This window comes from Penicillium waksmanii (assembly GCF_028829765.1).
Source record: "Penicillium waksmanii strain IBT 27052 chromosome Unknown utg000008l:1.0-5622682.0:1.0-5626561.0, whole genome shotgun sequence".
In the NCBI taxonomy this organism is placed as follows: domain Eukaryota; kingdom Fungi; phylum Ascomycota; class Eurotiomycetes; order Eurotiales; family Aspergillaceae; genus Penicillium; species Penicillium waksmanii.
Window position 1 is genome coordinate 1,699,995 of NW_026643254.1, and position 26,207 is coordinate 1,726,201.

Consider the following 26,207-nt stretch of genomic DNA (forward strand, 5'->3'; position numbering starts at 1 on the left):
CCCTCCCCTCCCGCTCCGCCCCGCCCCCACTTCCGCTCCCACTCCCGCCTCTACATATCCACCTCCCACCTCATCAAGTCTTCATAAACTGTCCCTTAGGACTATTCGGCGCAGACTGCACCGTCAACTTTGGCGAATTATGAATAGCAACCGATCTCTCAATCCCCTTAAGCGGCCCAACCACATTCACATTCACATTCTCCTGCGAGCCAATCTTAGGCGTCTTCGGCGGAGACAAGTTCAAATTCAACTGACCCCCCTCATTAACCAACGTATCCGTAGATTTCTTCGCCACCTCCTGCAACCGCGCCATAATAACCGGTGAATCGGAGAAGAGAACCTCACCGACCGAGTAAACGCACGAATTCGCCCTTTCCCCAGACGCAAAAGCAAAGTCCTCATGCGCAGCCTCTCGCACCACACACGGGAATGTCCGAAGAACGACATGGCGAGTTGGATCAGGAACGGTTTTCTGAATCGGACTGGCTTCCTTCGCGACTCCATACTCCAACCACCCCTCGTTCGAGACATCCTCCGCGTCTGGCGCGGGCAGGAGCGCTAGAACCAGTTCTCGCTCAACGCGAGCATGTCGCCACGTTTCAGCCGCAAGTTTAACGATCTTGCGAACAGTGACTAGTAGGGAATCCAAATGTTTAGGATCAGCGAAATGTCTAATATGATCTATAATTTCATCCACGATCACAGCAGCAGCGACATTGATAGATTGTTTCGCGTCCGAGGTCGTGTATGCTGCTTTTAGAGTCTGCTGGCGCCAGAATGCCTCGCGGCGAACGGATTTGCGGCGTATGTCCATCGAGAGCATTTGGAAGAATGTGTCGGCTTTGTCGTAGCGTCGGCCTAGGGTGAATAGGAAGGGTTGGAAGACTCGGTAGGTTAGGGTTTTGGAAACGACGTGGCGGATGTAGGCGCATCGGAGGTCGCGGGAGGCTGGGCTGTTGTCGAGGAAGGAGGGGAGTTCCGAGGGGATTTTGGAGAGGATGTCTTTTGGTGGATCGATGGGGAGGTAGGCGAAGTGGTCTTGGGAGAGATCGTGGATCATTTGGGAGAGTTGGTTGAAACAGTCGGTACTAGAGAGAAGGGGGTTTATTAGAATCATTCATATACATTCAGGTTCAAGTTCAGGTTTTATGGCGATATCGACATTCTATAGAGTGAAGGAAATAGATCGGTCTTTGCATGGACAAAAGAGACATAATAATGAGTGACATGGACGGACATGGACATGCCTAGGTGAACATGATCGTGATCGTGATCATGAATCATAAACATGAAAAATATAGAGAACGGAAAAGAATGATCAAACTCAGACTGCTGGCTCACTTACAAGAATCGGTCGCCCTTAGTCTTGAGATCGGTGGCCTCCCCGAGACTGTGGAGTGTCTTCCTCAGCCGGTCGCAATCACCATCCAGATGATCAATAGTCGATTTCATCTCATCCACCGCACGCTGAAGTTGCTGTTCCTTGACGAGGCCATCTCCCTCCAATCTCTCCTTCTCCCGCTCAGAGCTCGACAGCTCCCCATCTTTCTCAGAGATCTGCAGGACCAAGCCCGCCTTCTCAGCTTCCCAGCTCTTCTCCTTCTCCGCAAGCTGGGCCTCAACAGCGGCAATCTTATCATTGAGCTCCTGGGCAGCGGTAGCCAGTTCCTTCGCGTGGCCCTCGCGCATAAAATCCAACTCACCCGCATGGGTGTTCTGGATCATCTCAATCTGTTTCGCGTTCTCGTCGCGAGTATCCTGGAGCTCCTTCTCCTTAGATTCGAGCTCGGCTACTGTACGGGCAACTTCTTCGCGGATCGAGGTGAGTTCGGCAAGGCGAGACTCCAATTCGTTCTCCTTGGTTTCAAGCGCGGCGATTTTAGAAGCCAATTCTGTCTTTATCGCTTCGAGTTCGTTACGGTGAGTCTCGAGCGTCTCCTGCATCAGTGTCTTTTCCTTCTCCCATTCACCCTTGTCAGCCTCGTGTTGTTCACGGAGTTCCTTTTCGCGCGCTTCAAGAGTCTCAGCAGCAGCCTTCTCGTCTTCATTCTTGATCTCCTCGAAGAGTTCCGTCAGTTCTTGCTTCTGCGTCGCAAGAGCCTTGGTATGCTCATCTTTCTGCTCTTCGCGCTCCTTCTCGTGCGCGGCCTTGGATTCTTCGATGCTGGTGTTCAACGTGGCAAGTTCTGCTTCGAGGTCACTTTTGCCTTGAGAAAGCTCTTCGTTGGACTTTTGGTGCGTCGCCAATCCATCTTCGAGATCTCTTTGCTTCTCTTGTAAGTTTCCGAGCTCAAGGCGCAGTTCGTTGATAGTGTTCTTCAGCTTAGCGCATTCTTCGGCACTTTCGTTGGCGGTCTTTTTCATTTGTGATTGAAGTGCCTCGATATAGAATTCTTTGTGCATTAATGCTTGCTCGTGCTGGTTGCCGATCTGCTTCATTTCTGCCTCGCGACTGTTGAGTCGGGTGTGGGTGTGTTGGAAGCCATGCAGTAGACGGTTGATGTCTGGAATTGCAGATTGGATGCGCTGCAGTAGTTCGATATGTTCGGCGTCATTATTATCAGGAGGTGATATAGTGCCGTTCTCGTGTGTTGCGCCATTGCCCGGTAGGGGTAGGTCCCGGAGGGCTTGGAATGAAGATGCATATGGCTGATCAGAGACACTGTAGCTCCGGTGCATGTATTGGGGGCTTGGCTGAGGGGGGAGGATAATGAGCATATGGTGGAACGACCCCGGCAGAGCTCATGACAGGCGAGTGAACAGCGGTAGTATAGCTTTGATTGGTTGATGGAGGGGGGTGGAGGTGCCATCATAGGAGGAGCTGGTGCTTGAGGTGGTGGGGGTGTTGCGGTGGGAGACATTGTTGGAGGCATGGCGGGAGGCATATATGGATAATGAGAACGAGCCAGCGGACTGCTGACTTTGGGTATGGGTGAGACGAAAGGTGATGCAAAGGGCGACGCAAAGGGCGATGCGAAAGGTGATGTGTATGGACGGGGTGGCGTATATGGCACGGGCGAGGCGTATGATCCGGGCGAGGCGTATGGCACAGGTGAAGAGTACGGCACAGGTGAAGCGTACGGCACAGGTGAAGCGTACGGCACAGGTGAAGCGTACGGCACAGGTGAAGCGTACGGCACAGGTGAAGCGTACGGCACAGGTGAAGCATACGGCACAGGTGAAGCGTACGGCACAGGCGAGGCGTATGGCACAACTGCTGGAGACGAAGGGTAGAATCCGGCCTCTGGTGAAGCGCTGGACACAAACCGGGCCTCCGTCAGGGAAGGTGATGGCAGTGGTACTTGCGATGGCACGGGCGAATATGGGACAGCTGGAGACGGAACAGGCGTTTGTTCTCTTGATTCCAGCTTGTTGGATTCTTCAACAAGCTCAGGCTGGTGTCTGTCTTCGATTGATGGCTGGCTCTCTTCGGGCTCTATAGAAGTCTCGGCCGTATCTTGGTCGGTTGACACGGGACCTTCGGTGTCGGTTTCGGTTCCCTTCAGAGAGGGTGGTTGATCTGAGGGTTCTTCAAGTTTAGATGAGACTGTCTCAGGTTCCTCATGGTCGACTGGAGTTGGAGAAGGTTCAAGTTCAAGTGGCTCGACGGCTTCTGGGATTTGTTCAAGTACTGGTTGCGATGGTTGGCCGAGTTCGGGTTCTTGTACCACAGGGGCCGGGCTGTCAGGAGTCGAGGATTGAATTATCGTCTGGTCTTCTGCTGTCGCTTCAGGACTCTTGGTGTTCTTATTTTTCTGCTTTGCTCCAGCCTTCCCATTCTTATCTTTGGCTTTCGCCTTCTTGCCACCGGCTCCCATGGCGATTGAGTGATGCGTGCCCAAGTCTATGGGTTGATGGGTAGATGATGGAAAGACGTGTTTCCAATAAGATCACTGTGAGCAATAAATATAATAACTTGATGAGTAAATTTCCGGGTCTGGTGATTCCATGGGTCTTCAGTCTGCACTGTACATTTGCAAGTTGCCAGGCGGTGCTTCAAGATATAGCCCAAACGCTAGCCAGACTAAGGGGTACTAGGGCTCAATTTGCTAAGAATATTGAGTCAAGGCCGCGTCGAATACGCGACAATCGGGCAGAGAGTCAATGACTGGGCTATCCAGTCAGACGAGTGGGCACAAATCAGTGCGATACACGAAGGCAAGGCTGCCCGTTCGAGCACGCAGACAATTCGGGCAAGTCCAAATTTCAATCTCCAGTAAGAAAGGAAGAAGTCAGAAGGGCGCAAAGAGCGACAAGGAGAATTCAATTGCAAGCGACTATGGAAGACTTGAAATGTGCGACCCTATTGGGAAGACCGCAGCGGACCGAACCTTAGTGGGCGTTGGTACCCATCTTCAGGCCGAATAGATGGAGATTGCAGCGCAACGCTAATCCGCAGACCCAGTATTCGGAATGTGAAGCGAACAGATTCAACTTCGGACCGAAGAGAGACCAATTGTTGTGCGCCATGGGGGCATTGGGCACCAACAAAATCAGGCGAGGACGAACAAGTAAACCGCAGGGCCATAGTGGGGACCCTCTCAAAGCTGACATGTTCAATCGACAGCCCGACACGACCTGCAAAAACCGCAATGATGGGCAAGAAACGATGGGTCCGATGGGCCCCTGCTCGAAAATAGTGCTATTAGTTTTGTTGGGGGGGAGGAGGAAGAAGAAATGAGGCAATGTCATCTCAGCCCATCACATCCACTCCCAGGAACCCGGCGCTTTGATTCCCGATGGGCTTGCATATGCAGGATGATTTCTCATCGCCGCGGGGCTCACATTGCATTGCATAGATCTAGAAAACAATAATAGACAGAGAGGGGAGGGAAGATGTAAAGAACCAGAATGGGTTCTGGAATTCTGGAAATCAAGGTCCCGCCAAGGTGCTCTATGTACACTCCACTCCGACTTAACGGCCCAGGCGCTAGCTGTACTAGCGAGATCAAACCTACACCGCCCCGCGTCAAGGCGGTAGGGAACGGCAAATCTATACCCAGTCTCAGTAGGGTCACCAGCACGTGATCTATAGACACGTGATTTTGTCGGCACGCAACCTCATCCTATCATCGCGGCGGAAAGGGTCATCACCAACCCGACTTTCCTCAATTATCCCCCAACAGCCATGTTCGCCGCCAGAAGCTGTGCTGCCTCGACGCGGCAGGTGCTGCGCACCCAGGCTCCTCGCCGTTTCGGCTCATCCCACGCCCACGCTGAGCCCGTGAACGAAGGCGTCGGTGTAAGCTCCCTCCCCGCCAACCCGAACCTGAAGACTCAAGAGTCCCAGTCCCAACAGACCGCCAATGCCACGGAATCGAAATTGCTAACCTCTGGTTTCCACTGAACAGCGCAGCTTCTACATCACCGCCGGTAGCATTGTCTCCGCATACCTCATCTACCGCTTCACCAAGGCGCAAAAGGAATCCGGCTCGGAGTCGTTCATCTCCGACCTCATTGCCAAGTGGTCGCCTTCCCAAGAGGCCTTTGAACAGCGTAACGCCATTCACACCGCAATTATGGAGAAGGCCGCCGAGGACCGCCACCTGCTCCAAAGTGAAGGACCCCGCGAATTCGTTCCCTTGAGACAGAATGAGTATGTGATACCGCTATTTTCCCTCCCGTTCCGGGTCCGACATTGGTGTGACTAATGTGTGAATGAATTTCCCCTCTCTATTATAGTCTGTTCAACGTCGCCCCTATCATCAACCTTGCCCCCGGCTCCCAGGCTGACCTGAGCAAGGTCATTGCCCACTACGAGCGCGAGAACCGGGAGACCGAGAAGGCCCGGGTTGCTCGGACACAGGTCTAAGGTCTCTGCGATGAAGAGGATGGAGTCGAGTCTTATTATTTTTTCTCTCTGTTTGGGTTGGCTGTCTTGCACTAGACATGCGCAATGAGGTAAAACATGTACATATACGTTAGGATTTGAAAGTTCAATCCGGCACCTGATCCCTTGAATTTCATTTGTTTGAATTCTTCACACTGGCATTCTTGTACTTCTTGGTTGTTGCATTCAAAGGCTCAATCTCATTTGACTCTACTCTGATATTCTACTGCACGCCATTTCCGACTGGTGTAATCTCCAATACAACTCGGCCGACTCCTTCCGACTGGATGTCCACCTTCTGTTGAACTTCCAATTCATCAGCACAAACATTCTTTAATGTGGCGAGGAATTCATCGACGCCCCCTCCCACTCCGAAGTAGACCTTCTTTGCAGCCACCAAAGCCCGAGTCTTGCTTGAAGGGGTGCTGGAGCGACGCAGTAGCGCCAGAAGAGTTTCGGAGAATGCAACCAGTGATAGAGGGGAGTAGATTGTCTCACTGGCAAGAACCAATGTTTGACAATCGTCTCCACTTCCGAAAGGTGAAGAAAACACAAGCTCCACGAATTCAGGGGACCAGGCACCAGAAATGAAGCTCAGGGAAATACCCCGCCGCGTAAGGTCAGCCTTGAAGGCATCGAGTAGTTCAGACGTGATATCCAGTTCTTCATCCTGGGTAGTATTAGCCGGTGGAACACCATCCTGGCTTTCAACTACCGATGTAGCATCCTGTGACTTGGTAATATGCCAAGTCAAAATGAGATTAGGCAGTGTGACGAGACGCAGGACGGAATCATTGTAGTCTGCAAATGTGAAATGGGTTTTCCGAATTGGAGCCCCGTTCTCCACTGCCTCTGTCTGGCTCAATGCATGCGCGAACAGAGCCAGTGATGGGACTGCAGTTCCTGCACCAAGCTGTGCACGGGTATTAGTGTCAGCGATGCGGTCCACGGTCAAAGGTAAGATATCGATGCAGGGATGGATGTACGAACCTCGATGGTATGGGTAGTAGTTTGTGATTCTGGGGACTGGGTGGTTGGGTTTTCACTTGTGACCAGTTTTGCTAGGTCCAGAGCACATTCCCACGTCTTGAAGCCGCCTTCGTAGAAATTGGGCTTCAAGTCGCCTTCTTCCAGGCCGGAGATAAGTTCCTCGTTGTCGTGTCCTTCGTTATCCTCAGCCATCAATTGAGTGCGGATATCGAATATTTCCCGACGGGCGATGACTATCTGAGTGCCACCGATTTCTAGTCGGTTGTAATATATTTGCGACGGCAGAATAGAGAGCTGTTTGACAGTTAGACCCGATCCAGAAGTGATATATAGAACTTTCGAAGAAAACTTGAAAAACGCGGGATGTGAATCCGAAACATATAAAAACAAGATAGCTTAGAGTTACACCAGTCGCAGAGACCCTTTCAGATACCGCAGCAGAGTGAATTTCAAAAAGCGATACAAGATACAAATTTCTGGAAAAAGCTTACCCATTCATCCATGTCATGCTTGTTGGCCTTCACCAACTCAGGAAGCGAATTGCTTGCCCCCTGTCCAGCGGCAGCGGGAACAAACGGAGACTCATTTTTAACTTCAGTGTCATCGATGTCGATATCATCTCCAGCAAAGCCGAAGCTAAACGCCATTCTCAAGGCTGGCCGATAATGAGCGCTGTCCCGGGACGATTGAAGCGGACTGGTAGCGGAAGAAGCCTTTCTCAGAGGACTGGTACAATGGACGACGCTAGTAGTCTAATTCAGCACCTTTTCGAGACGATCCGATGTCAAAAAAGTCGTGAGTCTATCTACTCTGAGATTCTCGCTGCCGCATACCAAAAATTGCGGCGGGCAGATATGATGACTAATATTCACCCACTTGCCCGATTGGGCAACCAGAAAACTATCTACAGCTTCGGAGTGTTTTGAACCTTGGAATATTTGAGCTTTCAACTAATGTTTGGTCCATTCTGTATTTGGAATATATCCGTTAGTCCGAGTCTATTCATGCTCTTGGAGTATGGGGAAATCAAATCGCTAGCTTCGAAGCGCCTCATCTCGTCTCAATTCGGTATAGTAGCTTTGATACTACTACTAGTACTGTTCCATGGAAAAATATTTCAATCAATGCAACCCAAATATTGGAAATACTGATCTAGCACGGCTGTTAAAGAAGGAAATATGACTCATCAATATAAAACTGGTATAGCAGCCTCGACTCGGAAGTTCTTCACTCTTCCTTATACTTATCCTCGATACTATACATATCTTGTATCGCGCTACATCATCCCGCGAGACAACCCCCACAACCACTGGAACAGAATGAAGATAAAAGATGACAGATCCTCGCCAACTAATTACCCTATACCCGGCCGGAGGGCCTGTGAGAATAAACTACAATTTCCCTCCATCATGCCATCACTGCCACACTTCTCCGCGAAATCAATGCTCTGAAGGAAAAAGTCGCGGCCCTCGAGCGAAAACCTTCCGAAGTGAGCATAGAGGACTTTACCAAATTCAGACATGCGATAGAAAGCAGATGCAGGGCTTTCGAGAAGCATATTATTGGGCACCTAATCAGTTTCAGTAAACTGATACGTGGACATATAAGGAATCTGATGAAGGAGCAAGATAGTCTCTATGGTCATGCGGGAGAAGAGGAGTTACGCTGTTTTAATGAGAAATTGGATGAATTTTTCAAAGCGATGCAAGCTATGGATCAGATGGTTCAGAAAATCGTTGCTGGTTGGAGTAGAGAAAGAGAAATTAACAGCTGAATGGTTTGAAGGAAACCAATGGGTTTTATGAATGCTTGAAGTTGGAATTAGGTATGCCATTGCTTATGGCTGATGTGGTATGGTATAACGTCGAGCGTTTCGCCTTAGCTCTTTCTTCCAGGCTTGATACAAATGCTTTCCGAGAACGGTAGGGGAATATAAATTGTTCAAATACTAGACTGTGAATATAGCGAACCCAAGGGTTCTCATCCGTACATATCAATGCTCAAAGCTATGCTATCCGTTTAGCTAACACCTATCCCACCCAAACTTCCATTAAAGGTCTAAACCACAGCAGCACTACCCAAATAATTAAGCATCGAATCCCCAAAGCGTTTCAATCCCCTCAACCCTTTCTTCAAAGGATCCCCATGTCTCCTAGTAGTAGCACCTTGATGCTGAACATGCCCGCCCCCATCAGAACCAACCCTCTTAACCCCCAATCTCCCCCCAAACCGATATTTATGAGACTTCACATAGACCGTCTGCGCGTCATACAACCCCCACAATTCCCCAACAGCCCTCTCAAAATCTCTCACCCCAAATCCAGCCACGCAAACGCAGCCGCAAGATACCTTGCCGGTTTCAAATATTACAAAACCGGATATCCATCCTCATCAGGAGGAATATTCACCAACCCCAAATCAAGAATAACAGAATACGTGCGTTGAAATTCCTCCCGACTAAAAACTATCCCCAGATGGACAATCGTCCCTTCACGCCATACTTCAATAGATGGTAGATAATTTATTCCTAATATCTCGACGTACCGATCTACTTGGGTATGGAGATTTAGACGCGTACGTAGGATGTGTCGAAGGTGTATACTCTCCTGTGAGGACATGTTTTCCGCATGGAAATCGGATATTAGGTTCGTTAGTGCTGTTGATTCGTGAGTGGTGTTTTCGTCTTTGATTGGTCTGGTGCTGATGTAGGCTTTTATGGCGCGTTCTGTGCTCGTTGTTGTGAGGTGTTGGCTCTTTTGTCGGAGGTTGTTGATTATAGTGGGTTGAGTATACATGTTGATAGTAGTAGTAGTAGTTATGGAAGATCGGTTGAAACGATGTATGGTAATAGAAGTGAGAAGCTTGAGACTAAATTTCAAGTTGTATTTGAGATCGTTAAGGGTGACTATGCTCAACGGATTGAACTAGTCCTTTTCGGGAGCTGTGAAGCTGTTGGTCTGCGGGACGGGTATACTAGATCCATGGATCAGCCTACACTCCAGAATTGTAGTTTACATGACGCTACTACTAAAATACTCTACACCATGGCCGAACACATAAATGTCTTCCAAGGAAAAAAATATCACGATACGAGGCTCTGCTACGCCAGAATATTCTACAGAAGGAAGATATCTGAAGAGTAAATGGGGTGTCAAAACAACACCCCTCAAGGAAAATCGTCTATTATCTAATTTCGTCACAATGCATGCAAATGGCAAATGCAATAAACCGCATCAAAAAAGACCGGCCATAACCATAAAAACATAACCGAACATTTTAAGCGCTACCATTCTTACCAGAAGCAGCAAGCTCCAAAGCCTTAAGCACATCTTCCTTCAGATCCTCCGAATCCTCAATACCGCAGCTCATGCGAACAAGATCATCATAAACACCCGCAGCCTCACGCTGATCCTTAGGAATACCAGCATGAGTCATGCTGGAGGGAACCTCGCACAACGACTCAACACCACCAAGACTCTCAGCCAGAGTGAAAACCTTAGTGTACTTGCAGAAGTTGTGCGCGGCGGCCTGGCCGCCCTTGATGCGGAAGCTGAGCATGCCGCCGCCCATACCGTCGCGGTGCTGCTTGAGTGCGATCGCGCGGTCGGGGTGCGAGTCGATGCCCGGGTAGTTGACGGAAATGACATGCTGGGAGGCTTCGAGGGCCTTGGCGACGGTGGTGGCGTTCTTGGTGGCTTCGCGGGCGCGGAGGTGGAGGGTCTTTAGACCGCGGTGGGCGAGCCAGCAGTCAAATGGTGAGGGGACGGCGCCGATGGCGTTTTGCAGGAAGGTGAGGCGCTCGTTTAGGGCCTCGGAGTTGAAGGCGGCAACGCCCATGAGGACATCCTGGGAGAATGTTAGATATGTGGCTTAGGAATTGGTTGGGATTGAGGAGAAAAACTAACAGAGTGGCCGTTGATGTACTTGGTCACGGAGTGGACGACAATGTCGGCACCGTGGTTGAGCGGGTTCTGAACGTAGGGGCTCATGAAGGTGTTGTCGACGACGACGAGAATGCCATGGCGGTGGGCAATCTCGGCAACGGCTTGGATATCGACCAGGCCGAGGGTGGGGTTGGAGGGGGTCTCGATCCAGATGAGCTTAGTCTCATTAGGACGGATGAGGTCCTCGACGTGAAGCTCAATGGAAGGAGAGAAGGTCACATGAACGCCGTGGGCGGCGGCGACCTTGGTGAAGTAGCGGTGGGTACCACCGTAGACATTGGAGACCGAGACAACGTGAGATCCCGCGGCCAGAGATTGCAGGACAACAGCAGTAGTGGCAGAGCCAGAAGAGAAAGCAAGGGCGTACTTGGCGTTCTCGAGAGCGGCAATCGATTGCTCAAAGTTGTCGCTGTGAAGAAGTTAGTCATTTAGTACCGCTGAAAAATGGGATTTACATGGCGTGACTGACCGGTTGGGGTTGGAGCTACGAGTGTACTCGTAGAGACCGACAGGGCTACCGACGCTGGTCTGAGCGAAGGTGGTGGAGAGGGAGATCTGTTTCGCTCGTTGTCAGTTAAAGTGGTTGAATCAAGGGAGAGCGCATAACATACGGGAGCGATGACAGCACCAGTCACAGGGTCGTGAGGCGCACCGGCGTGGACGGCCAATGTTCCGAAGCGACGCTCGGTGGTGTGAGTGTTTTCAGTAGATCCCATGTTGGCGGATGTGTTTGGATTAATGCAATTGTAAAAGAAGTAGTAGTTGAAGAAAAAGCAAAGAGGCGAGTTTAAAAGTAGGCTTGCTTTAAGAGCTGTATGTCGTGATTGATGTAGGATAAGATGAGATGTACCGCCTTTGGAAACTCAGGTTGAAAAGGTTTTTGATTAGCAAGCACGAAACGTGGGAGGCGTCGGAGTGGCCGGATTGGATTGAAACAATGCTTTGTTGGCCCTGTTTGGGAAGGTCACAAAAAAGTTTGAAAGCTCTAACTTTGGAACTGAATTCAGTGGACTCAGTGGACTCCAGTGGACTGTCACTAATTTTTCTTACGTTGCCTGCAGCTTTCTCAGGTGGGTCGTGATCGATCGTCTCATTGTGAGTGGTCGTGAGATGCAGATTACTCCACAATTGGCGTCTTTTGCCGGATGGAGCCGCGACCGCCTTGTCGGCGAAAAGTCTGCTTGGTCCGATCAGTCGGAGTGATCGGGGTAATTGGTCATACTAAACAGTATCGGATTAACAATCATGATACTAGTATTAACATTATACATATACTTATTTCCAGGGATGTAGCTTGAGTCACACCAATGCGAGTATCTCCTTTTAACTCCATTGGCCAAACGCTATTTTCTAAAATTTCGATCTCGACTGGTATGCGCACTGTACCCGATCCGGAATTTGCCACTGGAGCCGAGGCAAGTTGGGTCCCAGCATTAACCATAATGCTCTTTATACGGATGCTAAGTATCGGAGATGATGAAGGAGGACAAGAATAAGAAGATTAAGAAGAAGCCACAAATTGCCAGCACAAGAAAGAAGAATAGCTAGGAAAGTGAGGCACTGGTATACCTACTAGTGACTCGTAGTAATAGTAGAAGACTCAGTCATGTGACTGTACCATTCTAGCAAACTATATCAAGGTCACTCCAGGGCTATTCAAGTTCCAATGCCAAGGGGGGGAATTAAAAGATACCGATACTTTGCGATTTTCCAATGATTGGGGGAATTAGTATCAGAACCTACCCTTCATCCTCATGAAGGCTATACCAGAGCGGACAAGATGGGCCAGTCTGTTCGTCTGCATCACACCTTGGTATCCAGAACAAAGCGAGATATCAGGGATGGCGATTATTCAATGAGACAAGATACGCATAAATAAATTTCCCCCAAAGATCAAGAATATGGTCTCTTCTCCTTTCCTCGAAAGATCTCCCGCCCCACAACGGGAGGATTGTGGGGAGCCGAGATCTACATGTCGGCTCTCCGCCCAGGGCGACGACGCGTCGTAGCCCACCCAGCTTTCCAGTCAACGACTTGAAATCTTTTCGGTATCACTCTCATATACTATCGCTTCGCAAACGGACAAAGGACCATAATCCAAATTCTGATATATACCGGAAGCAAACTTTGGAACTATTTGTCAAATGGCCGATCAACTTCACATCGGTGAGCCTCGGAAGCTCATTTGCCGCGAGGGACAATAGGCCTGAACCTGAGCTGTAACTTGAAGATAAAATTTTTTTTATCAAGTAAATACTTAATCTTGATTCTTCTAATCTGAATATCTCATTCCATTCGTCGGCGAAGAATCGTTCAGAAGTTCGCTCATACACATGATTAAACCTTCACGAAGAGTAGGCCACCCAGTCCGAGAACGGATTATTCGGAGGAACTCCTTCAATAGCCGGCGGGCACCCCCTGGGTTGGATAGAATCCCAACGCCCGTTGTATGAACGAGTGCACCCGACCCGGTTTTAATTCAGGTTTGTAACACAGTCGGTTCAGAGTGCACACTCGGATCAGGGTGCACACTCGGATCAGGGTGCTGGTCAATTTTGGAGACGGCAGCAGGGGAATGGAGTGCAAATGTTCCTTCAGGCATCTCACATTCTCCACCGGGTTGTAAACGCACAAACGCCCACAGGTAGAAGGTTGCAATAAGTAGACAGAAGTAATTGTAACAGGCAGTTGTAGGTGTCGATTGAATTTCACCAATCAATCCCCTTGCGTATGAAGCCAATCTCCGTAAGAATACCGGATTCTCGCGCATACAATCGGTTAGATAAGTCAACCAGAAGGCAAGTTGCCATTTGACTTGCCTTCCTCGACGGAAGCTGTGCAAAATTCGAAATCAGATCTGCCATGCGACACTACAGATCCCCTATTTCGGTTTGGGCACGGGCTAAGCTACAATCCGTGATAAGGGGCTCGTTCTCTGAGATTACCTTTCTCTTATATTTTGCGAAGAGTTATAGAGTTGTAAATAGAAATCGACATAGTTTAAATGAAGTAGAAATGGCATCAAGGCCTATATTGGTCGACGTTACGGGGGCTATAACTTTACGCATTTTCCAGCCAAAAAGATAAAAGCTCAGTAGATTGATGTTACAAGACTTGCAACCAGAGAGTAATGGCTAGAGTGATAGAACTGCATAATCTAGGTTGCAATGTATGCTGAGGTTGGATGAAACAGGGTATTGTTGGTCAAACTTGAATGTCTATATACTTCTCTATTCAGCTATATCTAGCTCATACTAGTACGACCACTGGAAATGAAGAGCATGGCTCCCTGTCTACTCAAGCGCACTTATTGTGACATATGTGTGGCTAGTAACCGGGTAGATGCCTCCCGGGTGGGACATAGCGACAGCTTCTTTAGTGTCACGCGACAGGGGGTGAGCAGGGTGGATTGAAATTCCTGATCTTTCTAGCTGAGCGAGAAAGGTAATATTGGATGACAAACCAACATGTGAGATCGCTAGATTTCTTTATATCTCCGGACCGCCTTTCGGAAGCCCTAAGAAAGTTTAAAATAGGATAAATACCTTAGGCGCTATACGTAGCATGTTAAATGTGCCACAGACTTAGAAGTACGAGGTTGCGTGTAGAGCGAGACCCCCTTTGGATAGATCGACACGGATTGGTTTGTTCTAAGGTCACCGATCCGCTTTTATCCTCTGCTACTGAATTTGCATTCGCAAGTTTATCACGACAGATATGATTGCTCTATCACAAATCACAAGTAATTTCCCGACGTGACGCTGTCCACCCGATAAGACACATAAGCAACGAAAGCCAAATTCGCCAGCGGGCTAGCTAACACATCCTAAAAACAGATGTATATAAAGGCCTTGGTCTGGGTTCTATTGATGATTAATTTTGAACAGCGCATTTCAGATAAATTCGGACACTATTTTGTAACATGCTTCTCACGCACGCTGTCCTCAATATCCTGCCTATCAATGCTATATTAGTCACAGCCCTTCCCCAGGGAGAGCCTGCCGATGTTCAAGGTTGGAGTTCGTCCTATCAAAGGGATAAAAAAGTAATTTTTTAACAGGGCTCATATCAGATTCGCTAGCATGTCGGAGCACCTTTGAGGCCACTCTATCACAGGGCCTGTCGATTGAGGAGCATCCTGTTCCCGTTTCACCAAATGGAAAAAACGCAAATAAATCTGATGGAATATTAGGAATCAACAGAATATACCGCGGCGTGACTTTACCCTTCATACCCAAGCGTTCTAAGACCAATAGAAAAAACGCTAACTATAAATAGTCTTGTTACGCGGGGCGTAAGCAACAATGCAGTTTTTGCATCAACGGACGCCGTTACTGGACACAATGTGAGGAGGACCACCAAGTGAGCAAATTGCCCCTATTGCTCAAGTATGGCTTAACAATTACATTACAGTGCACTCAGACTAGTAATCTATGTACTTGGTCTGATTCTACTCGTACCTCTGTTTGTACCTAGGTCGGAATCTTATCTGCTTGGCCATGGAGGAAATCAAATTCATGTTCATTTTATTATAACGTATTCCGGACACCAGAACACGTCAAGATGAAGCCAGCCCCTTTTTTATACTTGAAATTGTTTTGAGAAATGGGAATAACTTGTCGGGAGTGGTAACTATACTAGGGCCAGAGCCAGATGGCAGTTCGGTAGTTAAGATAGATGAAGACTCAGTTGCGCTGATGCTGGCTTTGAATTGATAATAAACCCAGTTAATTGGCCAAGGGGCGATTTGAGGCTTCATTAATCACAAGTCTGCCTCGTCCACATCGGGCAGCCGGTATCCCTCTAATGACTTCTCCCACTCGGCCTTCCTTCTTACGTATTCCGGGCTACGGGCCGGAGCCGGGATGCCGGAGCATAAACCTAAGTGAAATTCCTAAGGTAAAGGTAAAAAGAGATTCAAATAATATACCACCTTTTGACCGTTAAGTTGTTCCAAGATCCATTTAATAGGTCTTTCATCCCAGCTACCCCGGGGGGCCGCCTCCATCTGGCTCACTTCGGGTCCAGCAAGATCTACATATGGATTGTAAAAAACTGGCGTGTCCCCCATCTCATCCGACCAAGAGATTTCTGTTGGATCTATTGCACGTTTATCGCTTTTTCATAGGCCTTCCGGGAATAAATTAAGACTGGTAGCGATGTCGATTTATTGAATGTTTCTGAGATGACAGAATCTCTCCTAGACTAGATATTATTAAACTATGAGCTCAGAGCTAGGTAAAAAGAAATTACTAGTAGTGCAGTGGAAACTGAGAGAACATACTGTACCAATTGACCGCATTTTCAATACTTGCCAGGTCAGCCATATCAACCATAATAATAGCGGCATCACTATCATGGACCCATTTAGCCCTATCCTGAGCAGTGCTATGGGATCCAGAGATATCCCAGATATCAAACGTTACAACACCGAGGTTCTATGACGGGAACGGACCAATATGAGATGAAACTGGATTATGATGGAGCGAAAAGCACTCAGAGCAATAGCTACCAATAAATACTACTACTATCAAAGGACAAACGCAACATAAAAGCCACAAAGGCCACAAGGCAGGGTGGGCTGACAAAGTCGCAGGCCTGAGGCCCTACAGTAATTTGTACTATGTAGAAGTATCTACTAGTAGTACGTAAGATGCAGTGATATTTTTGAATCAATTTTGCGCCGTCGGTCTCCGCTCGACCGCCGACATGGGTATCTAATTTTTGATGAAAGAAATGTAAAGAGCCAGCGCATCCCACGAGTAGCAACACAGATATGTGAAAAATGATATGCCCGGGTGACCCTCCCTCACCACCAGGTAATGGGACCCAGTCCAGCCATTTGCATCGAGCCCTATAGATTAAATTAGCATGTGAAGCCAAAATGGATACAAAGATAGTTTCAGTATCAGTTCCCGCCTGTAAAAACATACAATAATCGAATACGGTGACTTTCGCTCTGATGTAGCACCGTCCGCCAACTCGGGAGCATTGGGGATCTGATCGTGCCATTCTTCCGCTTCGACGCGGAATCGGACGACTTCACCGACATCGAAGTAGAAGCTTGAGCCTTCTTCGTTCTCCCAGATCCATACTTGATCCACATAATCACTATATTGAATTAGTAATCTAATCCGTTGAGACGGAGATTTCTAGTTGGATCCTAGATCGATAGATAATTGGGGAATCAACTCACAATCTGGCGCCCGGCATAAGAAGCTCCGGTGGAATTAAGATATCGTTAAAGAACTCGACGGCAACTGCAAATGTAAATGGATTAGTCAGTTCATGCTCAAATAAAATGAATTCGTGACGACGATGGTTCATACTCTTAATACCGTGCTCGGTTCCACTGGAAATCTTGCCCATCACGATTTCGCCCTTGAAAGGCCGGAACACAATCACTCGGAATTTGACTATCAAGAGGTTAGTCGCCGCCACAAGAACAAACCTAGAGGGGAGGTTCAACGTACCATTCACATTCACCAGACCAGTTCCATGACCAATCAGGCCATCTGAAGACTCCAAAAGATCATAAAAGCTAACGCATAGACCGACTTTTTGAATTACCTAGCAGGAGCGGAGTCAGTACCATCCGGAGAAGCGGAAATTGACCGAATTGGCCCGGATTGGGTACGTACTTTGTTGGCATATTTCTCATTAATATTATCCTCAATAGCCACAGCACTGAGCTTCGAAAAGTCCTCAGGTGAGATCTGAATCAGATCGGAGATGGTGGTCTAGTGCAGTGCAGTCAGTGAAAAGATATCCCGTTTTCAGCCGCGGCTTCAACGTACAAGGATAAACATGGTGGCAGCGACCCGGCGGGACGAAAGGGATCTTTATGAAACGACCAAGGATATGCGAGACTGGAAGAGTTCCCAATCAAATATCAAGGGCCGTGCTGCGATGCACTTACACAAGAGAATCGAGGAACCAAAAAGCCTGTCGCCAATCAAGCCGGTGGATCCTTTTCCGCACGTGACTTCGGAGCTGTCAGAAAGCAAAACCTAGGAAAACTTCAAGCGCAACTCTGATTCAAGCTTTTTTTTGACTGCTTTTTCTTCGGCGCGTGATGGTGTAAATCGATCTCACGGTGGGACTCTCCGAGGGATCATGAGTTCCCAGGGGTTTTCGTTCCCCCCACCACCACCTCCTCCGCCAGTTCCCCAGGCATCTTCCTCTTCCTCCTCCGCCCATCCTCCAGCGCCGCATGGTCAACACTGGAATGCCCGTGGCGCCGGACGAGGACGTGGAAGAGGCCAGGGAAATCGCGGCCGAGGAGGAAATCACTCGAATGGGAACCGCCAACAATACCAGAATCACAACCAGAACAACCACAGCAACAACAACAACAATATCACACCGAGCTACAACTACGCGCCTGGGAACTACGGCTATCCATCTCAACCAGTCTCGGCGACGTCGTACATGGCCCCGCCCCTCCCTCACACGCAGTCAAATTTTCAGCATCCTCAAAATACGCCTACCTACGCACCTCCGCAAACCTTTCATCAACCCGCTGGATCGGCCTATCAACCTCTTCCCCACTACAATGCAACTCCCAGCCTTACGCCCTCCGCATCCTACCCTCCGCAATCTACACAACCATACCCGTCGAATGTCCTCCATCAACATGCGCCGCAGAATGGGCCCATAGTCATGGGGTCACCCTGGGGCTCTGAGGTACCACCCGCTACCCCGGCACCATACGGAGGAGCGACACCCAGTCACGGGCATGGACATGGACATGGACGAGGATCCTGGCCTTCCCACCCACCTAGCAACCATAATAATCACGGCCCCAAATCAAGGCCTCCCCATAAGCGCGATCACTCCGCCGCATTCAATAAACCCCAGCCCAGCGCACCACGAACCCCGGCCGCACCCGCAGTTCCAAGTTTCGGCAACCCATTACCCTGCAAACCCCCACCGGCCGCAGATTTAAACGCAAACGCAACTCGGAAACCAAAGAAACGCAAGCGGAAGCATAACCAGCTCGGCCTAACCCCCAAGACGGAAGACCACGAGTCCAGCGAGGACGAAGAAGATGTGGACGAAGAGTCCAAATTAGCGCAAGGTGGGGGCGGCTCGGAATCCGCACCGCTCCAATTCTCCTATAAAGGTCGAACGGCTACTTTGCAATCATCCGCTGATATCGCGGCGTGGATTGCGGAGCGGCGGAAGAAATTCCCCACCGCTGAACGGATCGAGGAGAGGAAGAAGGTTGTGCAGGAAGCCAAGGATGCGCGCGAAGCAGTCCGGCGCGAGAAAATGAATGAAAGGGCGAAAATGAATGGGAAGGCTGCAGCAGCAGCTGCGGGGTCAGGCGATAATAACAAAGACAACAAAGAAAAGCCAAAGGGAGCGCCAAAGCCTACCAGCGATAATCCAAATGTGGACCCGGCATTAAATGCCGTGATGAAAGCACAGCGAAAGGCCGACAAGATCAGGCGCAATCTGGACCGGGAACAGAAGCGCTTTGCTAAAGCGGAAGCTGAAGCCGAAGCTGCTCGGCTCAAGGTCGCTGCTCTACAGAAACAACTGGGATCGGATCAAAATCCCGTGCAAAAGGACGTCGGTGGCAACGTGGAGACTGGGGCTGGTGACCTTGTTGTTGTTGCCGAACCGAATGTCGCGCTGCTGCCCGAGACAAAGACGCCAGCTGAAGTCCCGGATCCCATGACCATCGATACGATGGACAAGCCTTTAGAGCCGGGGGCTTTGACCGCTGCCGCTAAGCCTGTTCCTGCGGAGGCGGACATGGGGACTATTGACGTGGCTGATCAGGTGGACGGACCTATGGATCTCTTGCCCGAGGCTGAGGCTGAGACTGAGGCATCGAGGCATGTCAGCGGCGACTGGACCTCATCTAGTGGTTCCGAGTCGGGCTTAGACTCTGATAGTGATAGTGGAGGTGATAGTGACAGTGACAGCGAGAGTGAGAGCGAGAGTGACGGCGACTCGGCTCCCGAACAGGTGAGTAGCCGACGACAAGGACCCGAGAAGGTTCTCCCGCCGCCTCGCGAAGGCAAGAAGCAATTGTGCCGGCACTTTGCTCGCAATGGGAAGTGCAATCGCGGAGATCAATGCAGTTTCTCACATGACGTGGGCGAACGACGAAAAGCGAAGCCGGAAAAGAAGGAGAAGGGGCGCAAGGGACTTCTCTCTGCTGTGAGTAATAGTAATTCGGGCTGCATGAGCACCAACACCAACACCCCCGGACCCCCGCCGGGACTCCTCCTCCACTCTACACTACGAACGATATACTAACTTGTACTCCATAGCTACTGGACCGGCAAAAAGAAGACGAGGATCGGCGGGCAATGGAAGTCATTGCCTGGCTGGGACAAAATGGTCTTTTGGAAGAGCCGAAAGGTTCGACCTCAGAGACTGGCAGTGGAAGTGGAAGTGGAAGTGGAACTGCACCTGGGACCATCGGGACAGACGCCCCGCAATCGGATATCCCTATCTAGCACTCCATCAAGCGCAATGCGACATGCATCTAGTACGAGTAGTAATTGTTGAGGATGATCCCACGTTTTCTTTTCTTTTCTATTATTTTCTTGTGCTTCCCCATTCCCCATCTGTACGACATGAATCCCCTGCCGAAAATAAGGGGGGGGGGGGATAAAAATAAAAACAAAAACAACCCCCAAGGAAGCAAAAAGGGGGAAGGGAAGGGAAGGGGAAGCAGCCCAAATCTCAACTGGCCCGTCCCGCGTGGCGGGTGAGCCCCAAAATGATAAACATTCAGATGCGCATCCTCATCTCGAAGATCTCCTGGGAGTGGCAGTACTCAGTACTCAGTACGGAGTACACCGGAGTAGACTCGGGGATAAACACCAACACCAGCTAGACGACCGCTAAGAAAAGCACTAAGAATAGGATGCCCCATAAACGACGAACGGAGCAGGGAAAACAAGGGAAAACAGTCCCTTAGTCCCCGAGGTCGTTCGTTCATAAAAATAGGCACTAAAAAATTTTCCCCGTTGTTTTTCCGGGCAAAGTCTCCCCACATGATTTTGTGCCCGAAATGACTGCCTAGGCTAGATCCTACTGGACACTGGCAGTGGCACTAGGCTGCCAGGCACTAGCCAAGTTGCAATCTCCTCTTTTCCCTCTTCCCCCCCCACTTCATTAAGGTACTTTGCAAGCGAGGGTTCTGAGTGGCTGGCAACACCGCCAAGCAGCACCCCAGCCTTGACTTTGGACCAATACGAGGCTCGTGGATACTGGTGGATGGGCTCGTGGCGGCGATCCACGAGCAAAATTCACTTTCCCATGGGTGAACACTGGCCAGCCTCGTCCTGATATCTCCTAGCGTCCTCCCACAAAGGGATTAGCATGGCTTTAACTAGCTAAGCCTAGACTAAGACGAGACTAGTCCAGGTGAATTCCAAGTGATTGCCAACCTGCTAGTGCCGGCGCCTTCCTAGCTCGGCACCAAAGGGAGGTCACTCGTCTGTTCTGTTATAACGATGGATTTCCCTGCCCTTCCGGGAGGGGCGAAGCTACGCCTCTTTTTGCCCTTCTTTTTTGCCTTTCGCTTCGCTTCCAACAGACACTCCTTTGCTAGATCAATCTTGGACTAAAGTCCTTGCCTCTCCTTGACTCTTAACTGCCACTCTTTCGCTCTTTTTGAGATACCATACCCCCGTCAATCCAAACACACACCTACTACTCCTAGTACTACTACCACTCTCATCATGCGCTTCATTATCGTGACTTCGCTCCTCGCCGCTCTGGTTGCTGCCAAGAGCACCAACAATGACTTCAACAACCCGGCTGGTGGTTACACCTTCACTGCTGGTGATTCTACTACCGTGACCTGGGACCACAAGGCTGGCAGCACCGTTTCCCTGCGTCTGCAGTCCGGTTCTGTCACCACCGCCACCTCCGGAACTTCTATTGCCTGTAAGTCTCCGAGTCCGAAATTCATATGCGAGTGATGTTATCTCCTGGATATATCACAATATCACAACGCCTCCGAACCTGAACCTGAATCCTTAAAACGGAAAAATGACCCGTCGGAACTGACATGCGCCTCACACAGCCAACATTGATAACTCCGGCTCATTCACCTGGACCGTGCCCACCAACCTAGTCAAGGGCAAGGAATACACCATTGAAATCATCAACGACGACAACACCGACGAATACAACTTCCTCCCCTACTTCACCGTCGTCGGTGCCACCGGCTCGGCTTCCACTTCCACCGCCGTCCCAACCACCACCTCAGCTGAATCCACCAGCACAACTGAGGCATCAACTACCAGCACCACCGCCGAGGCCACCACTACCACTGAGGCTAGCACCACTACCGATGCTGCCACTACTACCACCACTTCCAAGGTTGCCAAGACCACCGCCACAACCCTGACCAAGGCTTCCAGCTCTGCTGCCACTACCACCACTTCATCCGAGTCCGAGTCCAGCACCACTGCTTCCAGCAGCAGCGCCAGCTCGTCTTCCGCTTCTGCCTCCTCGACCGCTGTGCCTAACGGCAACGGTGCTGGCGTCAACCGCGTTTCTGGCGCTATGTTGGCTCTGGTTGCCGGTGCTATTGCGATGATGTAAGGTGGTTGTTTACGAGGGTTATGGAAATGGAATGGATTTATTGGTTATTAGTTATTTTTTGTTATTTTCTTCACGTCTTGTACAGCCCATGTCTTGATATTTTACTTTTTTTCTTTCTTTTTTACTTATTCCCGGCCTGGCATTGCACAGAATTACGCCCGGTCGGTTTAATGTGTATGTGTTTCTATGTGTGTGTGAAGTGGAACTTGATAACCTAACCTTCTCGCGAGGGATGGGGATGGAATCCTTGAAATAAAATCAATGTTATAACATATTACTATTACTACGAGGACTATTTCTCCAGTTTCCTCACGATCACAATTCATCTCGAGGGTCACTGTGGTGGTAGAGTAAGAGCATTGTAAGTTGACCCCCAGACCCAACCCGACCCAACCCACACTCACCCGTGGCGATACTCACTTTCCCCGACTTTACTTTACTTTCCGCCCCAAACGGCGGTCTGGATTCATTCAGGCCCAAGTTCATGTTATTTAATTACTCGTACTCTCTCGTATGGACTCCATAGTGGTCCCGCGATCAACGTGGGTCTCGGAAATGAGCTTGACTTTTTGACCCTCACCACGGCACTTTAATTGAATCGGAAGAAATTGTTTACGGATCCAAGCCCGCGCCGATACACACACAAAGAAGAGGAAGAGGCGGAAACCTGTCAAAATCGCTCATTTCCATGGAATCAGGACTGAGGCAGTCTCTAGTCTGCAATGCATGCATGTACGAACGAGTATTCCCACCCTTCCAACCAATAGTCCGAACAGAGCAAAGGGCGGGGAAATATGGGTAATGAGGATCAACACACAGTGGAGACTCAACGGTTTAGCGGGCGATAGTTGCGGGATCTCGTCGCTTTGATGTTTTTTTCTTCTCTCTTTCGCTCTCCCGCTGGAATTAGCGCGCTCCACTCGCTGATACGATGTCGGAACTATGGTTGGATCGTATCTGATATCGGTAGATGACGTCGGGATGTTCATCTTGTCTTACCTTTAATTCATGGTAGTCACAGTGTGGATCTGTGTTCGTATCGAGACGAAGTTCAGTATGTGTACGAGTTACTCAGTCGCGTTTATGCATCTACAGTACTACAATGCTAGTACTATGTATGAAGTGTCGGTACGGAGGGCGACTGCAATGAACCCAGTTTCCTACGCCGATCTGACGTCTCCATTTCAGGCGTCCAGGCACGCAACACACACACACACACACACACACACCGCCGCAGAGATAGCTGTGCCTGACTTGACTCTGACTCTGACTCTGCTGCCACTGCCACGATAAAATATCATTTGTCGGGTCTGCAGTTTCATGTCATTGGCATCTCGACCAGCTCAGCCTCGCAATTCCATCTTTTACATATGTACCTAGGATCCGTATATACGCAATCCCAATGAAATATGCCCGTGGTCTGCTGCCTCGCCTCGCAGGCAGAATAAATCTTTTTTGACGGTCTATCATAGAAACCAGACCAGTAAGCATTAAAATGCCTCTACAGTATGTACTGCGCAGGTGCTCTCGTTCATGCAATTCTCACCGCATGCGAACTGGTCAGTCTCGATCTTCGCACTCCATCTCCATCTCCATCTCGCATCAAGGGATCCCCGTCATCCCAGCACACCGTCATCCGCGACCCAAAATCTTTCCCCTGGAAGCAAGGATCATCGATAAATGGGCTTGGAACGAGCACCTCGTGCTGATGCCGCAAGGGCGAACCAACATATGATGCAGCCCGCGACTATTTACGGAGTAGCGAGAACTGGAGTGAAGGGGCAAGCGGATGAAGGGCTTCATGCTTTATTCCCCTACTATGGACATCTCTGATGAGTCGAAGTGACAGGAAGGAAAAGTGACTGCCTGCATGTGAGATATGCAGTAGATCCGGACCCTAGATCCCAGATTGAACTGTGATTGGTCAATGGGCACCATTGCATGGGCTTAGGGCATGGCAGACTACAGTATACGGATACATAGCCCTGCACTCACCTTGCAGCCCAGCCCAGCCCAGCCCAGCCAAGCCAAGAAACTTGAACTTGAATCGGATCGGATGTCCCCTTCCATTTCCACCCCTGTACAACCATGCGACAGCAGTGCCAACGATGACAGCTCGGTTTGCAATGATCGACCCGCCGACCCTCCCTCTGTGCATAAGCCGGAGATCCGATGGACGCGGTGTGGGCGTGTGCATTGGCAGTGTTTGCCTTTGTGAAGGGCTATAAATGAGCCCTGCGTCCCGATTGACAATTACGATGTTGATCAGCGAGCGGTTCTTTGAAGAAAGAAAGAAAGAAAAAAATATACTCCTCCTTCTCCCAGTGAAGCGGTCCTAGTCTTGGAATCTTTCTAGCTAGCCCTTTTGCCCAATCGGATCCTACTACCTTCGCTCTCGCCAGGTCTCATCACATCACATCACTATGCCATCTAGCATCCGATACCTCGCCGTCTCAGCCGCAGCCCTCCTGGGCTTCGCGCAGATCTCCCAGGCTCAGACGAACATTACTTCTCACGCCTGCGCTTCCGGCTCGGACTACACCTCCTGTAACCGCAAGGTAGCAGATGACTGGAGTTCCTGTATCCGAAACTGCAATGGCAATGGGAACTGCATCGTTGATTGCGGATGTAGTTCTCACCAGGACTATATCAATTGTATGGCGCAGACATGCTGGAATCAGGTACGGCCCGGCCCATCCGTCCACCTACTACCCACTATTGATATTAACCCAATCGCGAAAATTAATAGGTCTACTCATGCGAATACCAACTCTTCGTCCAACAATACTTCGCCATCTGCCCCAGCGCAACAGAACCGATCCCCTTCTGGCCCGCTCCTGACAACGCGCCAAACCGCTGCTCCTGTGATCTAGGCAAAGTCCTCCAGTCAACACTCACAGCACGCAAGGAACAAATCTCCTGCATCAAGAATGTCACCAGTCAAAGCCTGAACAAAATCCCCAGTGATCTGGGCGATCTTTCGAATCTGCCGAATGGGTTGGATATTGGGAAGCAGGCCTCTGATTGCGCTTGCTGTGGTGCTAGTGCCAGTATCTCCGCGTACGTTTACTCCCCCTTCCACCCTCCTCCCCCACCTAAAAAAAAAAAGTCGAAAAAGGAGCTAACAGACCTCCAGATCCTGGGACGTCTGCCCCCACACCGAACCAAGACTCGCCGGCGCAGATCTTTGGCCTCTATTCTTCCCCTCCGACCTACCAAACCTCTACACCTCGGTTCCAAACTGGGCCTGGTCAAGCTGCGACTCAACCCTCAAGAACACAGACTGCCAAAAAATCGGCTTCACAGACTCAAGCGATAAATTCTATAAACCGGGTGATCTCCCTTCGAACGGAACTTCCACTCTGCACAATGTCGCAGGAACTGTTACCGCGCCGCCGAGCGGGACCGTGTTGACTTGGTCCCAGTCTTCGACTTCTTGGACCGTTACTGCGACGGGGTATGATCGGAAGGCGGTTTCTAGTCAGAGTGAGTTTCGGGCTACGGCTACGGGGACGGATGTCTTTCAAACGCAGACTGGGACTAATGTTGCGAATGGGTATGCTGCGACGCCGGTTGCGGCGATGCTTGCTGGGGTTGGTGTTGTTGGGGCTTTCATGATCTGATCGGATCGGATCTGATGTAGCTAAGATTCTCTTTGATCTTTTCCTTTTCTTTTTGCTCCTTATGGGGCGGGATGAAGGAGAAGAGAGAAGGTTATGTTTTATGGGTTTCTTTTGTTTTGGCATATCATGATATGATTTAGGGGATGATGCTCTGGTTGGTGGGGGCTAATTGCTTATTCGTGATGCTTTATGTTGTTCTTGGTCGTGGAGATGTTTGGATGAACTTGAGAGAGTGGAGTG

At 49.8% G+C, this 26,207-nt stretch overlaps 8 protein-coding genes across 8 annotated transcripts; 4 read left to right on the forward strand and 4 right to left on the reverse strand.

Annotated features, from left to right (window-relative positions):
* Window positions 1-73: 73 nt before the first annotated feature.
* Window positions 74-3,818, reverse strand: N7481_008958 (uncharacterized protein; the record flags this gene model as incomplete). Its single annotated transcript, XM_057268177.1, is given in 3 exon segments — window positions 74-1,088; window positions 1,346-2,649; window positions 2,664-3,818. The coding sequence occupies 3 exon segments, from the start codon at window positions 3,816-3,818 to the stop codon at window positions 74-76; spliced, it is 3,474 nt and encodes a 1,157-aa protein (XP_057118854.1).
* A 1,310-nt stretch (window positions 3,819-5,128) lies between these two features.
* Window positions 5,129-5,812, forward strand: N7481_008959 (putative NADH-ubiquinone oxidoreductase 178 kDa subunit; the record flags this gene model as incomplete). Its single annotated transcript, XM_057268178.1, has 3 exons — window positions 5,129-5,242; window positions 5,352-5,596; window positions 5,683-5,812. 3 exons carry the CDS (start codon window positions 5,129-5,131, stop codon window positions 5,810-5,812), a joined length of 489 nt encoding a protein of 162 aa, XP_057118855.1.
* Window positions 5,813-6,053: 241 nt separating this feature from the next.
* N7481_008960 (protein-histidine N-methyltransferase) lies at window positions 6,054-7,467 on the reverse strand (the record flags this gene model as incomplete). The annotated part of the gene is made up of 3 exons (XM_057268179.1): window positions 6,054-6,743; window positions 6,821-7,114; window positions 7,312-7,467. The coding sequence occupies 3 exons, from the start codon at window positions 7,465-7,467 to the stop codon at window positions 6,054-6,056; spliced, it is 1,140 nt and encodes a 379-aa protein (XP_057118856.1).
* A 2,629-nt stretch (window positions 7,468-10,096) lies between these two features.
* N7481_008961 (cystathionine gamma-lyase CYS3) lies at window positions 10,097-11,480 on the reverse strand (the record flags this gene model as incomplete). The annotated part of the gene is made up of 4 exons (XM_057268180.1): window positions 10,097-10,666; window positions 10,726-11,173; window positions 11,234-11,319; window positions 11,376-11,480. 4 exons carry the CDS (start codon window positions 11,478-11,480, stop codon window positions 10,097-10,099), a joined length of 1,209 nt encoding a protein of 402 aa, XP_057118857.1.
* A 5,093-nt stretch (window positions 11,481-16,573) lies between these two features.
* N7481_008962 (DNA-directed RNA polymerase III subunit RPC25) lies at window positions 16,574-17,573 on the reverse strand (the record flags this gene model as incomplete). The annotated part of the gene is made up of 7 exons (XM_057268181.1): window positions 16,574-16,618; window positions 16,698-16,875; window positions 16,961-17,024; window positions 17,094-17,180; window positions 17,238-17,334; window positions 17,406-17,504; window positions 17,562-17,573. The coding sequence occupies 7 exons, from the start codon at window positions 17,571-17,573 to the stop codon at window positions 16,574-16,576; spliced, it is 582 nt and encodes a 193-aa protein (XP_057118858.1).
* A 307-nt stretch (window positions 17,574-17,880) lies between these two features.
* N7481_008963 (CCCH zinc finger protein) lies at window positions 17,881-20,240 on the forward strand (the record flags this gene model as incomplete). The annotated part of the gene is made up of 2 exons (XM_057268182.1): window positions 17,881-19,938; window positions 20,052-20,240. 2 exons carry the CDS (start codon window positions 17,881-17,883, stop codon window positions 20,238-20,240), a joined length of 2,247 nt encoding a protein of 748 aa, XP_057118859.1.
* Window positions 20,241-21,473: 1,233 nt separating this feature from the next.
* On the forward strand, window positions 21,474-22,344 carry N7481_008964 (GPI anchored serine-threonine rich family protein; the record flags this gene model as incomplete). Its single annotated transcript, XM_057268183.1, has 2 exons — window positions 21,474-21,681; window positions 21,821-22,344. The coding sequence occupies 2 exons, from the start codon at window positions 21,474-21,476 to the stop codon at window positions 22,342-22,344; spliced, it is 732 nt and encodes a 243-aa protein (XP_057118860.1).
* Window positions 22,345-24,767: 2,423 nt separating this feature from the next.
* N7481_008965 (uncharacterized protein) lies at window positions 24,768-25,967 on the forward strand (the record flags this gene model as incomplete). The annotated part of the gene is made up of 3 exons (XM_057268184.1): window positions 24,768-25,025; window positions 25,094-25,404; window positions 25,481-25,967. 3 exons carry the CDS (start codon window positions 24,768-24,770, stop codon window positions 25,965-25,967), a joined length of 1,056 nt encoding a protein of 351 aa, XP_057118861.1.
* Between the last annotated feature and the right edge of the window lie 240 nt (window positions 25,968-26,207).